The 11,616-nt window shown below is 44.7% G+C and overlaps 1 protein-coding gene across 3 annotated transcripts; it reads right to left on the bottom strand.

Moving 5' to 3' along the window:
* Positions 1-812: 812 nt before the first annotated feature.
* On the bottom strand, positions 813-9,852 carry LOC133749559 (zinc finger protein 426-like). Of its 3 annotated transcripts, none has more exons than XM_062178777.1 (6): positions 9,710-9,852; positions 6,875-6,960; positions 5,542-5,668; positions 4,446-4,526; positions 3,878-3,960; positions 814-2,885 (listed from the first exon to the last, which is right to left on the bottom strand). In XM_062178777.1, exons 2-6 carry the CDS (start codon positions 6,905-6,907, stop codon positions 1,626-1,628), a joined length of 1,584 nt encoding a protein of 527 aa, XP_062034761.1. In that variant the 5' UTR covers positions 6,908-6,960; positions 9,710-9,852; the 3' UTR covers positions 814-1,625. The 3 variants fall into 3 exon arrangements, with proteins under 3 accessions (XP_062034760.1, XP_062034761.1, XP_062034762.1); XM_062178778.1 differs by lacking the exon at positions 9,710-9,852 and adding an exon at positions 9,611-9,699 and having other exon boundaries at positions 6,875-6,959; XM_062178776.1 differs by lacking the exons at positions 5,542-5,668; positions 9,710-9,852 and having other exon boundaries at positions 813-2,885; positions 6,875-8,894.
* Positions 9,853-11,616: the final 1,764 nt, after the last annotated feature.

Genomic DNA, 11,616 nt, shown 5'->3' with positions numbered 1-11,616 from the left:
GCAGTGCATCCCAGGATCCAAATGGCATGCCAGCCCCACACACTATGTACCCACCCACAATAGGGGTATGTCCAAGGCGTGTTGCCCTCAACCCTCTAGATGTGGACACTGAGGGTCCCAGGCCTTACAATTACAGTATCAAATTGCCCATGTACCCGCCACGCCTGTGTGTGCCTCATTAGTTTGTCACACCTCTCCTAACATGAACACCCAAGCATTCAAGGTTTCCTGCATATAGCATAATCCCAAAATCCCTTTGCACACCACAGCACCAACTAAAGCACCCTCTACCTTTGAGCACTGCTGTATGCTTTACTGACGATTGCAGACCAGTTCAGGTCTACAGCAACTTAGGAAACTTCCACCCCTTCAATTGGCTATAAGTACACTGTGGCCAACAGACCACAACCTTCTGGTAGTGATCACCTCCCCTTGAGTGTATGTAAGATGTATGACTTGTTTCTATACAAGAAAATTGAAAAATATGAAGGGACTTTGTAAATGTAAGTAATGCCTAAATCTGTTAATCATTTTAGGAATATTATTTAGGATGAAAGTAAATAGGATGATTTTCCTTTTTTAAACAAGTGCCCTGTAGTTGAGACTAAAACTTGTCCTTTCTCTACAAAACAATCTTTAACCAAGTTTTTAGAAAGTTGATTCACAAACTGTTAAGAAGGAGGAAAGGCAAAAATTTGATGTACAGCAAAATTAAATCTATTTATGCTTTGATATAGACGTCTAACCTTAAAGGCTCACCCTAAAATTATACTACAAATGTGAAAAACAGAGAACTTTATTCCTTTCAGGGTACTTACTCATGAATGCTCTTATCATAGGAAAGAAAGGATGCCAGGGAATAAGGTGTTCTGAATGACAAAATCTCAACAACCCACAAATTACTTTCATATTCAAAAGAGAGCCAATAAAAAATAGTGTGAAGACCACAACCTTAAGCAGGTATTAAACCACTAACAGAGGAATGTCTTCTTAAAAATTTATTGCAAGTACACATCAGCTATAAAGTATTTTACAAATTCTCTTAAATTCGCTAAAACTGGAGTTAGTTCTATCACACACCTTATATTCAGTAGGTTTCTCTCCACTGTGACATCTTTCATGTATTTCAAGTGAACTGAAATAAATGAAGGATTGGTCACATTGCTTACATTTATAGTTTTGCACCAGTGTAGAATAGCACACGAATATTAAGGTTTGTGGAAACTTTTTTTTTTTTAAAATTTTTGACAGGCAGAGTGGACAGTGAGAGAGAGAGAGAGAGAGAGAGAAAGGTCTTCCTTTTTGCCGTTGGTTCACCCTCCAATGGCCGCCACGGTAGTGCGCTGCGGCCGGCGCACCGCGCTGATCCGATGACAGGAGCCAGGTGCTTCTCCTGGTCTCCCATGGGGTGCAGGGCCCAAGCACTGAGCCATCCTCCACTGCACTCCCTGGCCACAGCAGAGAGCTGGCCTGGAAGAGGGGCAACCGGGACAGGATCCGGCACCCCGACCGGGACTAGAACCCGGTGTGCTGGCGCCGCAAGGCGGAGGATTAGCCTAGTGAGCTGCGGTGCCGGCCGGTTTGTGGAAACTTTTAACATTCACATATTTCTTAAACGTCTATGGTTATTGGGCTTTGTGAGTTCGTATGTGACTGTTACGACTTGAGGAATATGTAAATACTTTCCCACATATCTTACATTCATAAGGCTTCTCTCCAGTGTGAGTTCTTTGATGTACAGAAAGGTTTGAGTAGTGAGCAAAGGCTTTCCCACATTCCTTACATTTATAGGGATTCTCTCCTGTATGAATCCTTACGTGCCTAGTCAGGTCTGAAGACGCAGTGTAGGCTTTCCCACATTCTTCACATTTATAGGGTTTTTCTCCAGCGTGAGTTCTTATATGTTCAATGAGACAAAAGGACCTAGCGAAGGCCTTCCCACATTGCTTACAAACAAAAGGCCTCTCTCCAGTGTGAGTCCTTATATGTGCAATCAGGCAAGTGGAAGTAGTGAAGGCTTTCCCACATTCCTTGCATTCATAGGGCTTCTCTCCGCTGTGACTTCGTACGTGTTTGGTAAGGCCTGAGGACTGAGTGAAGGCTTTTCCACATTCTTTACATTTATAGGGTTTTATTCCAGTGTGAACTTGAATGTGCTTCTTAAGGTATGAAGAATTTCCAAAGCATTTTCTACATTCCTTGCATTCAAAGGGTTTCTCTCCAGTATGAATTCTTGCATGTTTAGTTAGGTATGAAGAAACACTGAAGGCTTTTCCACATTCCTTACATTCATAGGGCTTTTCTTCACTATGAATTCGTACATGTTGAGAAAGACCCCAAAACTGAGCAAAAGCTTTTCCACATTCTGTACATTTATAGGGTTTCTCTCCAGTGTGGGTTCGGATGTGCTTACTAAGATAAGCAGGATATCTAAAACCTTTTCCACATTCCTTACATTTGTAGGGATTTTTTGCATTAAGAGTTTCTATATGCATAGGAAGATTTGTGGGGAAAATAAAACTGTTTCCATATTCGTTCCATTCATAGAGTTTTTCTCCATTGTAAGTTCTCATAAAAGCTTGGAGGTACGACTGATTAACAAAGGCTTTCTCATAGTCACTGCACTCAAAAGGTTTTCCTCCCACGCATGTTCTCTCATTTACATTTGGAGTCATGCTGAGGGTTTTTCCACACTCAAATTCAGAAAGCTGCTCTCCAACAGAGGTTTTTGCATGCAGAGTAAGGAAATCTTTTCCATGCTGATCATACTCATGACGGTTCCCTGTATTCTGAGTTCTCGTCTGTGTCTTTAAACACGAGTGTTCACTACAAACATCTCCACACTGGCTACACTCACAGAGTTCACCAACACTGTTGCTTGTTCTCTGTGGATGAACAGATGAATGCTGATCAACATAATCTTAATGATTATGATTTTCACCATTTTTATTACATTAATACAGTTCCTGTCATGTTATCTTTCTAATTGAATAGTAGAAAAAATACTATCAGATTCTCGTGACATCTGCTCTACATTAAAAGACTAAGATTTTGGGGCTGGCATTGTGACACAGCCAGTAAAGCCACCACCTGTGACACTGGCATCTTATATGGGCATCAGTTCAAAACCTGGCTGTTCCGCTTCCAATCCTGCTCCCTGTTAATGTGCCTGGGAAAGCAGTGGAAGATGGCTCAAGTGCTTGGGCCCCTACCACCTAAATGGGAAATCCTCTCTCTGTGTAGCTGACTTTCAAATAAATCTTTTTTTAAAAAAACAAACACTAAGATCTTTATAAAATTGTTTTAAAACCTCAAAGTCGGGCCGGTGCCATGGCTTAACAGGCTAATCCTCCGCCTTGCGGCGCCAGCACACCGGGTTCTAGTCCAGGTTGGGGCGCTGGATTCTATCCCAGTTGCCCCTCTTCCAGGCCAGCTCTCTGCTATGGCCTGGAAAGGCAGTGGATGATGGCCCAAGTCCTTGGGCTCTGCACCCGCATGGGAGACCGGGAGAAGAGCCTGGCTCCTGGCTTTGGATCAGAACGATGTGCCGGCTGCAGCGGCCATTGGAGGGTGAACCAACGGCAAAAAGGAAGACCTTTCTCTCTGTCTCTCTCTCTCACTATCCACTCTGCCTGTCAAACAAACAAACAAACAAACAAAAAAACCTCAAAGTCTAGTTATATACATGAGATTGTTTACTTCTGCAAATTCTGAAGCAACAAGATTCATGATAGGCTTGGAATCTTTCAGACACACCATTCTCTTCTGTGTGAATGGTACTTCTCTCAAATATCTCTCATTTAGACTGATTTTCTAAAATGGAATCTATAATCTTTGCTGAATGTAGAAAATACCAGATAGCCTTTGTTAAGCTTACCATGTGTTTCCCGTTAGAGGTTTGTTCCCTGAAAAAGTTCTGCTGAAGTGTTGACCCTTTGGTTTTGAGTTGCATTTCCCATTCTGAAGATAAAGAGGAAAACAAATTAGAGTATGAAAAAATAAATGGCAGATTGCAGGAGTTGAAAAAACATATTGTTCATTTGTGTTGATTTCCAAATTAAGCCTGCTTTTAAAAAATGTAGACTTTGAGAACTCTGGCTAAGTCTACAATCTGGCAGTATTATGGAGATGAGCATCACATTTTTAAACAAAGTTTATTACAAGCTGACTGTGAATAGGAAGATTATCAGGGATGCAAGGGAGCAAAGTTCTGGACAAAGACCTTATAACTCAGTGACAAACTTCATGAAGAAACAGAAAGGGTCCTTTTGCAAGATGGACAGAAAGTCTGATTACACAGAAAAGTAACACATTATGGGAAGCTGACGATAGCCCAACTTCTGAGATAAATGTACTCAAAAGATAAAGTACATCTTGAAAAGTTTTCTTTATATACTTCCAAACACTGGACTTCTCCTTGGTCAGGGCTGTCCTGTTTTACTCACCTAGAACTCCTCTCGGCACTGTACTCAAATACTCTTCTTGTTCCAACCAAGAGATCAGACTAGGTTTGATGAGCTGACATCCTGAACACAGAGAAAAGAAACATTAATGGAAGAAGTTCACGCAAGAGATGATAAATTTTCATATAAAACAGGCATTTTGTTTATACTGAAAACAATGAAATTATTTCAAAAGAGCTCAGCATGGAAATATCACCTTTTATTGTACCCCCTATATACATACACACACACAAAAACCCTCTGGCCTCTAAACCCAAATCAATATTTATGGACACATTTGCAAATCAGTAGCACCTTTAATCACTGAGGAAATAAAGTGAAACAGAGACCTTCATATTTATGGGGGAAAAAAACAACAACATTCTTCATCGTTATGGGGTATTAGCTTCATCTGGAGGACTTGTTAAAACACAAGACATGGATCCAATATGATTTCTAATTCAGTTAGAAATTGAATAATTTAGAAATTAGAATAATAATAAATTAGAATAATTTATATAAAAATAAATATAAAAAATAAAGTAGAAATTCAATAATTCAATTCAACATGTCAAACATGGAATTTAAAAATGTACTTTATTTTAAAGTTTTATTTATTTTTTTTGAAAGGCAGAGTTACAGAGAGAAAGAGAGACAGAGATCTTCCATCCACTGGTTCACTCCTCAAATGGCCACAACGGCTGGGGCTGGGCTTACTGAAGCCAGTAGCTAGGAGCTTCATCTGCATCTCCATGTGGGTCAGGGGTTCAAACACTTGGGCCATCTTTTGCTGCTTTCCTAGGTGCATTAGCTGGGAGCTGGATCAGACATGAACTTTAGCCAGGACATGAACCAGCGCCCACAAGGGATGCTGGCATCGTAGGCAGCAGCTTACCCCACTATACCACATTGCTGGCCCCAAGAATGTACATTTCTATGACAGTGGTGGATGTGATTTTAATCTTGAGCATTTTTTGAGGACTATATTAAAAGGTATTAGGGCAGGGACTATGTGACTTATTTCCCATTGTATTCAGAATTCAGATCACTAACCCTGCAACACAGCCTAAGAGGCTATAAGGATTGATGGCAGTCTTACCTACTGAGGCCAGGTTCTTGTAGTTCTCCAGCATCACATCTCTATAGAGGTTTCTCTGAGTTTGATCCAATAAAAGCCACTCATCCTTGGTGAAGCCCAAAGCCACATCATCAAAGGTCACCAAGTCCTAAATCATACACATGACAGCTTGAGTAACATAACATCTCCACCAACGCAGAGAATGAGGAAATGAGATCAGTACCTATACCAGGTCCTCAGGGCTTCCACTGTCTACTCCAGGATTCAGTGGGCTTCCCTCTACCCACACCCACTCCCTCCAGTCATGTGACTTCCATGGTCCTTCTGCTCCATGAACTAATCTCACCACAACCACCCTAAGTGCTCTTCTCCTATTTCCTTCTATTAAAGAACATTCCCTAGGAAACTATATTGGTTTGATGAATGAATACTCTTTGAAAAAGGGACACTTAATATCTGTCACAATACTGAGCAACATAGCAAATGTGCCATGATTAATCAGTCATTACTGAAATCTGGGATAATTTTCAAGATATAACTTTACCAAATGAGAAGCTGGGGAAATTCAACTGTGGACTCAGTCCTTTAGTAAGGCTTTATTTGCTATAAGAAACTGTGGAAAGGTGGGCTTTTGGCATAGCCGTGAAGACCCTGCTTAAGATCATTCCATCCCACGTTGGAGTGCCAGGGTTCAAGTCCCAGCTCCACTCGTGATTCCAATTTCATTCTAACGTGCACCCTAGGAGGCGTCAGGTGATGGCTCAAGTACCTGGGTCCCCACTTCCTATGTGGGAGACCTGGGATGAGTAGCAGGCTCCTGACTTCAGCCTGGCCCAGCCCTAGCATTTGGGGAGCGAACCAGCAGATGGAAGGATTCTATCTTCTCTATATCTGTCTCTCTGCCTTTAAAAAAAAAAAAAACCTGTTAAAAAAGCTGTGGATGGGCTGGCACCTGCACTACCGGCATCCCATATGGGCACCAATTAGAGACCTGGCTGTTCCACTTCCGGTTCCAATCCAGCTCTCTGCTATGGCCTAGGAAAGCAGTAGAAGATGGCCCAAATCTTTGGGCCCCTGCACCTGCATGGGAGACCCGGAGGAAGCTTCTGGCTCCTGGCTTCAGATTGGCCCAGCTCTGGCTGTTGCAGCCATTTGGGGAATGAACTAGCAGATGGATGGAAGCTTTCTCTCTCCCCACCCCTCTCTCTCTCTGCCTCTGCCTCTCTGTAATTCCGCCTTTCAAATAAATAAATCTTAAAAAAAAAAAAAAATCTGTGGAAACATGTCTACCTAGAAGATAATGCGTGTACTTGGTGGAGGCAAACATGTCATGTTGTAGAAAGTTTCTGCATACCTGGTAACAATCAGTCGAGCAGTCAGTCAACATCCTTGATACCTCTATCTTTTCTTCATGAAGGCAGACTGGGTTCCTACAATAACTTCACAGGTAGGAAAGAAAGCGTAAGAATCCAGAGCTGACCATAATTCACACACTCAGATGCCTAAAAACTCCATCTGTCCTAGTATGAAATGCCCATGTAATCTTGCATGTTTATGAAAACTCACATATACTCTACTAAATGCTAGAGTAGTCCTATCTCACCTACACCCAGAAAAAGGGATTATGAACCATATTACTCATCAGGAAAATTATGACAGCTTCATTTTAAAGGAAACTTCTGTCCAAATAAATATGACTCTCTTACTTGCCCATGGTGATAATCTCATGAAGGAGATAATACAACTTTTCCCAGTGCACACACAGCAATAGTATTCTCTGGTTCACTTCTTCTTCTTCTTCTTTTTTTTTTTTTTAAATATTTATTTATTTGAGAGGCAGAATTACAGAGAGAGGGAGAGAGAGAGAGAGAGAGGTTTATCTGATGGTTCACTCCCCAAATGGCTGTAACAGCCAGAGCTGGGCCGCTGTGAAGCCAGAGCCAGGAGCTCCATCCAGGTCTCCCATGTGGGTGCCGGGGCCCAAGCACTTGGGCCATCTTCCAATGCCTTCCCAGGCCATAAGCAGAGAGCTAGATCAGAAAAGGAGCAGCTGAGACATGAACCAATCCCACAGCGCTGGCAACTCTGGTCTACTTCTAAGTCCCTAACATGAGCTAGGAGGTGGGTGCTCAGGCCCAGACCACTGAAACATATTTCTGTGCAGGGAGCACCTGAAACAGAATCTCTGAAAAAGAGCAAAACAAGATGGGGCTTGTGGGCATTTGGGGGGTGAACCAGCATATGGAATATTTCTCTGTTTCTCCCTTTCTCTCTGCTTTTTAAATAAATAAACCTTAAAAATAATTTTTAAAAAAATGCCTTTGCAACAGGATATCATCAATGTAATGTTATACCTATGTCCCTAGAGAAAAGTGGGTAAGTTAAGATCTTGTCTGTAATATTATATGTGACAACAAAGATGGAGAGGTATCCCATGGTACTCTGGAAAAGGTATGTTGTGTCTCCTTGGAGGTGCAAACAAAATGCATCTGAAATCGGAACTGAAGAGAACATATTAGCCAAACCTATAGGAGTCAAATATTTGCAGATTATTAATTGGAATCTGTACTTCAATAATACTGGATATTGTGTATGGAGACTCTAAGGGATGGAACCACAGCATTAAGACTGTAGTAATCCACCACAGTGGGGGGCAGGGGTAATTTATAGATTTATTCATTTTTCTTCCAGTTTTAAGCACAGGCAAAATGAAATTATTAAATAGAAAATCATGGGGCTGGCATAATAGCTCAGTGGATTAAGCCACTGCCTGCAATGCTAGAATCACATATCAGCACACTGAGAACTGGCTAATCTGCTTTTTCTTTTTCTGTTTTTGTTTTTTAAGATTTATTTACTTATTTGAAAGGCAGAGTTGCAGAGGCAGAGAGAGAGAGAGAGAGAGAGAGAAAGAGAGAGAGAGAGAGGTCTTCCATCCACTGGTCAATCCCCAGATGGCTGCAACAGCCGGAGCTTATACTGATTCAAAGCCAGGAGCCTCTTCTGGGTCTCCCACGTGGGGGAGGGCCCAAGGACTTGGGCCATCTTCTACTGCTTTCCCAGGCCATAGCAGAGAGCTGGATCAGAAGTAGAGCAGCCAGGACTCGAGCCAGCACCCGTATGGGATGCCGGCACTGCTTTACCTGCCACGCCACAACGCCTGCCCCTGATCTGCTTCTGGTGCAGCTCTCTGCTTATGTACCTAGGGAAAGCAGCAGAATATGGCTCAAAAGTGGGCCCTTGCGATCTATGTGGGAGACCAACATAAGCCTGGGCTCCTGGTTTCAGCCTGGCCCAGTCTGGGCCATTGCCATCATCTGGGGAGTGAACAAGCAGATGGAAGATGCCTTTCTCTGTCTGCATTTCAAATAAATAAGTTTTTTAAAAAATGCAAAAAAGAGTGTTTTTAAAAACAAAATCATACCTTTTTTAGGTTTATATAATAAAATTTCATTTTTTAAAGCATTCTTTTTTTCTTAAAAAGATTTAATTACTTATTTCAAATGCAGAATGACAGAAGGGAGGGAGACACAGATCGTCCATCCTCAGGTTCACTATCCAAATGTCCTTAACCACACAAAAGCCAAATTTGGAACACTGTGGAGAATTCTGGCTTTTACTAAAAAGGGCTGATACTAGGTGACAATCCTCCACATTGAAATAATAGTATTTAATAATCCAATGTCTTTCATCTTTGAGATGCATCATCAAATATTTAACAACGGAGACATCACACCTGCAGCTAACGTGGAGGCATCATGTCTGTAATTTATTTTCAATGCACTCTCACATAATTTTAACCATAAAATGTTCGCTTATCTGAAGAGAGAAAAAACACGGCACATGCTGAACACAGAGGAATCCATTACAATGGGTGTGCACTGTCCTAGGTAGATTTAGTCTATCACTCTGTTAACAGTAAATTCGGCGTGTTTCCAGCCTCGCGTCACTACGGATCGGAAGCTCTGAGACGCCCGGGCCCAGGCTCGTGGAGGCGCTGGGCGTCCGAGCTGCCCCTCCGCAGCACGAGCTGTCGCCCTCCCGTCACCTCTGCCCGGGCTCCGGGAGCGCCCTCCTCTTCCCGCCTCACCGGGCCGCGCCGACCAGGCCCGACTCGCGGGCCGACCTGCCGCTGCTCCAGGACGAGGACGGAGGCCCGCTGCGCACCCGCTCTCGCTCGGAGCTCCCCGGGCCGCGCCGGGTCCCGATCCCGGCGTCCCCGGAGGTCTCCCGAGGCCCGACCTCAGAGGAGGCACCGTCCCCGGCCGCGCTGTCGCACGCTTCCGGCCCGGGCTCGTCCGGCGCCCCCGCGCGCGGAGCGGCCGCTCGGGCCCCGCGAGGACTCGCGGCTCCGGAAGGCCCGGGCCTCCCTCAGGAAGCCACGCGTGCCCTTCGTCGCCTCCCTGCCACACTCAGGGCCTCCTCTCCACGCGAGCGTCTCCAAGAAGGAACCAACTCGAGGAGGAACAAAAACGCAGCAGCTTTGGAGATTTCCCGAACCCGGGACAGGGGACACGGCCGGACTGTGACGCCACTTCCGCCTCCGGGCGACGGGGCGGGGCTCCGCGGAGCTTCCGGTGGCCCTGGCGCCGAGCGCTGGGGGGTCCCTGAGGGGGCTCGGCGCTGGGGCTGGAGGCCGAGGTCGCGGTTGAAGTGGACGGCGCCTGAACCTGCACCCCGGAGGCTGTGGGCGGGGACGCACCCCGCAGTGCTCACCGCACGCTGGGTGCTGGCCTCCGCTCGCGTGCCCGGCGCCCTTGACAGGAATGTCCCACGGCAAAGGGCAGGTCACCTCCTCCCTTTCAACCTCGTTTGTAGACCTCTTGCACGTATTTATTTCTCGGGATAGCACGCTAAACTCTAACCGTGGGTTCCTGTGCGTTTTCAGGGTGTTGATATTTTTTTGTAGCTCATGAATTTTTTTTTTTCTTTAAACCCAAACAACTATTTCTGGGTTTTGCGGGAATCTTATCCAGTGATCCAGGGCCTGCCATCCAATGTTGTAAAATATCGCTGCCGGCTGGTGCTGTGGCGTAGTGGGCGCCGGGTCGAGTCCCGGCTGCTCCACTTCCGATCCAGCTCTCTGCTGTGGCCTGGGAAAGCAGTGGAAGATGGCCCAAGTCCTTGGGCCCCTGCAGCCAGTGGGAGACCCGAAAGAAGCTCCTGGCTCCTGGCTTCAGATCGGTGCAGCTCCAGCCATTGCAGCAATCTAGGGAGTGAGCCAGGGGATGGAAGACGTCTCTCCCTACCTCTCTGTAGAGGTATTTATTTCAAATAAATATATATATTTTTAAAATACCACTGCTGGTTGGCATTCACTTAGGAATGATTAAAGAGATTCTCTAGTAGTCATGTTTGTTGTAGTTTTCAGTGGCTGGCAATTGAGAATTAAGTAAATTTTTATTTAAATTTTTAATTTAATAGCACATTTTATCAGGACCTAATAAGTACATTATAAACTTTCTTCTTAAAGTTGTATTTTACTTATTTGAAAGGCAAAATTACAGAGAGGGAGAGAAAGAGAGATCTTCCATTCTCTGGTTCACTCTCCAAATGGCCCCAGTGGCTGGAGCTGGACTGAGCCAAAGCCAGGACTTCATCTGGGTCTGCCTTGTGGGTGGCAGGGGCCCAAGCCCTTGGGCCATCTTCCGCTGCTTTTCCAGGTGCATTAGCAGGGAGCTGGATCGGAAGTGGAGTAGCCAGGACTCGATCTGGTGTCTGTAAGGGATACCAGCATCATAGGCGTCAGTTTAACCCTGTACACCACATCGCTGGGCCCTGTTATCAACTGTCTAATGTATCTTTTTCTGTTTTCAACTTTTGGAGTATAATTTTTTTTTGTAGTCATAGGAGTTTGTGTTTGTTTGGACTTTTTTTTTCTTTTAAATTATTTACTGGGAGGGGGCAGAGTAGGTGGTGGGGAAGAGCTCCTGTCTCCTGGTTCACTCCCCAGATGTCCACAACTGCCAGGGCTAGCAAGGCAGCAGCTCAGAGCCAGGAACTCAGTCCAGGTCTCCTGTGTGTGGGCAAAACTCAGGTACCTGAGCCATCACCTGGTATGTACCAGCGTGCACACTTGCAGGAAACAGTTGAGAG

Source organism: Lepus europaeus, chromosome 20 (assembly GCF_033115175.1).
Source record: "Lepus europaeus isolate LE1 chromosome 20, mLepTim1.pri, whole genome shotgun sequence".
Classification (NCBI taxonomy): Eukaryota; Metazoa; Chordata; class Mammalia; order Lagomorpha; family Leporidae; genus Lepus; species Lepus europaeus.
The sequence above is the reverse complement of the archived record's forward strand: the minus strand, read 5'-3'. Positions and strand labels throughout refer to the sequence as shown.

Bases quoted from the DNA above. Each gene is read 5' to 3' on its own strand.
- LOC133749559 (XM_062178777.1), bottom strand. From the start codon at position 6,907: ATGTTGACTGACTGCTCGACTGATTGTTACCAG. The intron at 5,669-6,874 runs GTATGCAGAAAC...TGTATGATTTAG, and splicing joins GCTCGACTGATTGTTACCAG to GACTTGGTGACCTTTGATGA. The intron at 4,527-5,541 runs GTAAGACTGCCA...CTCTGTGTTCAG, and splicing joins CAAGAACCTGGCCTCAGTAG to GATGTCAGCTCATCAAACCT.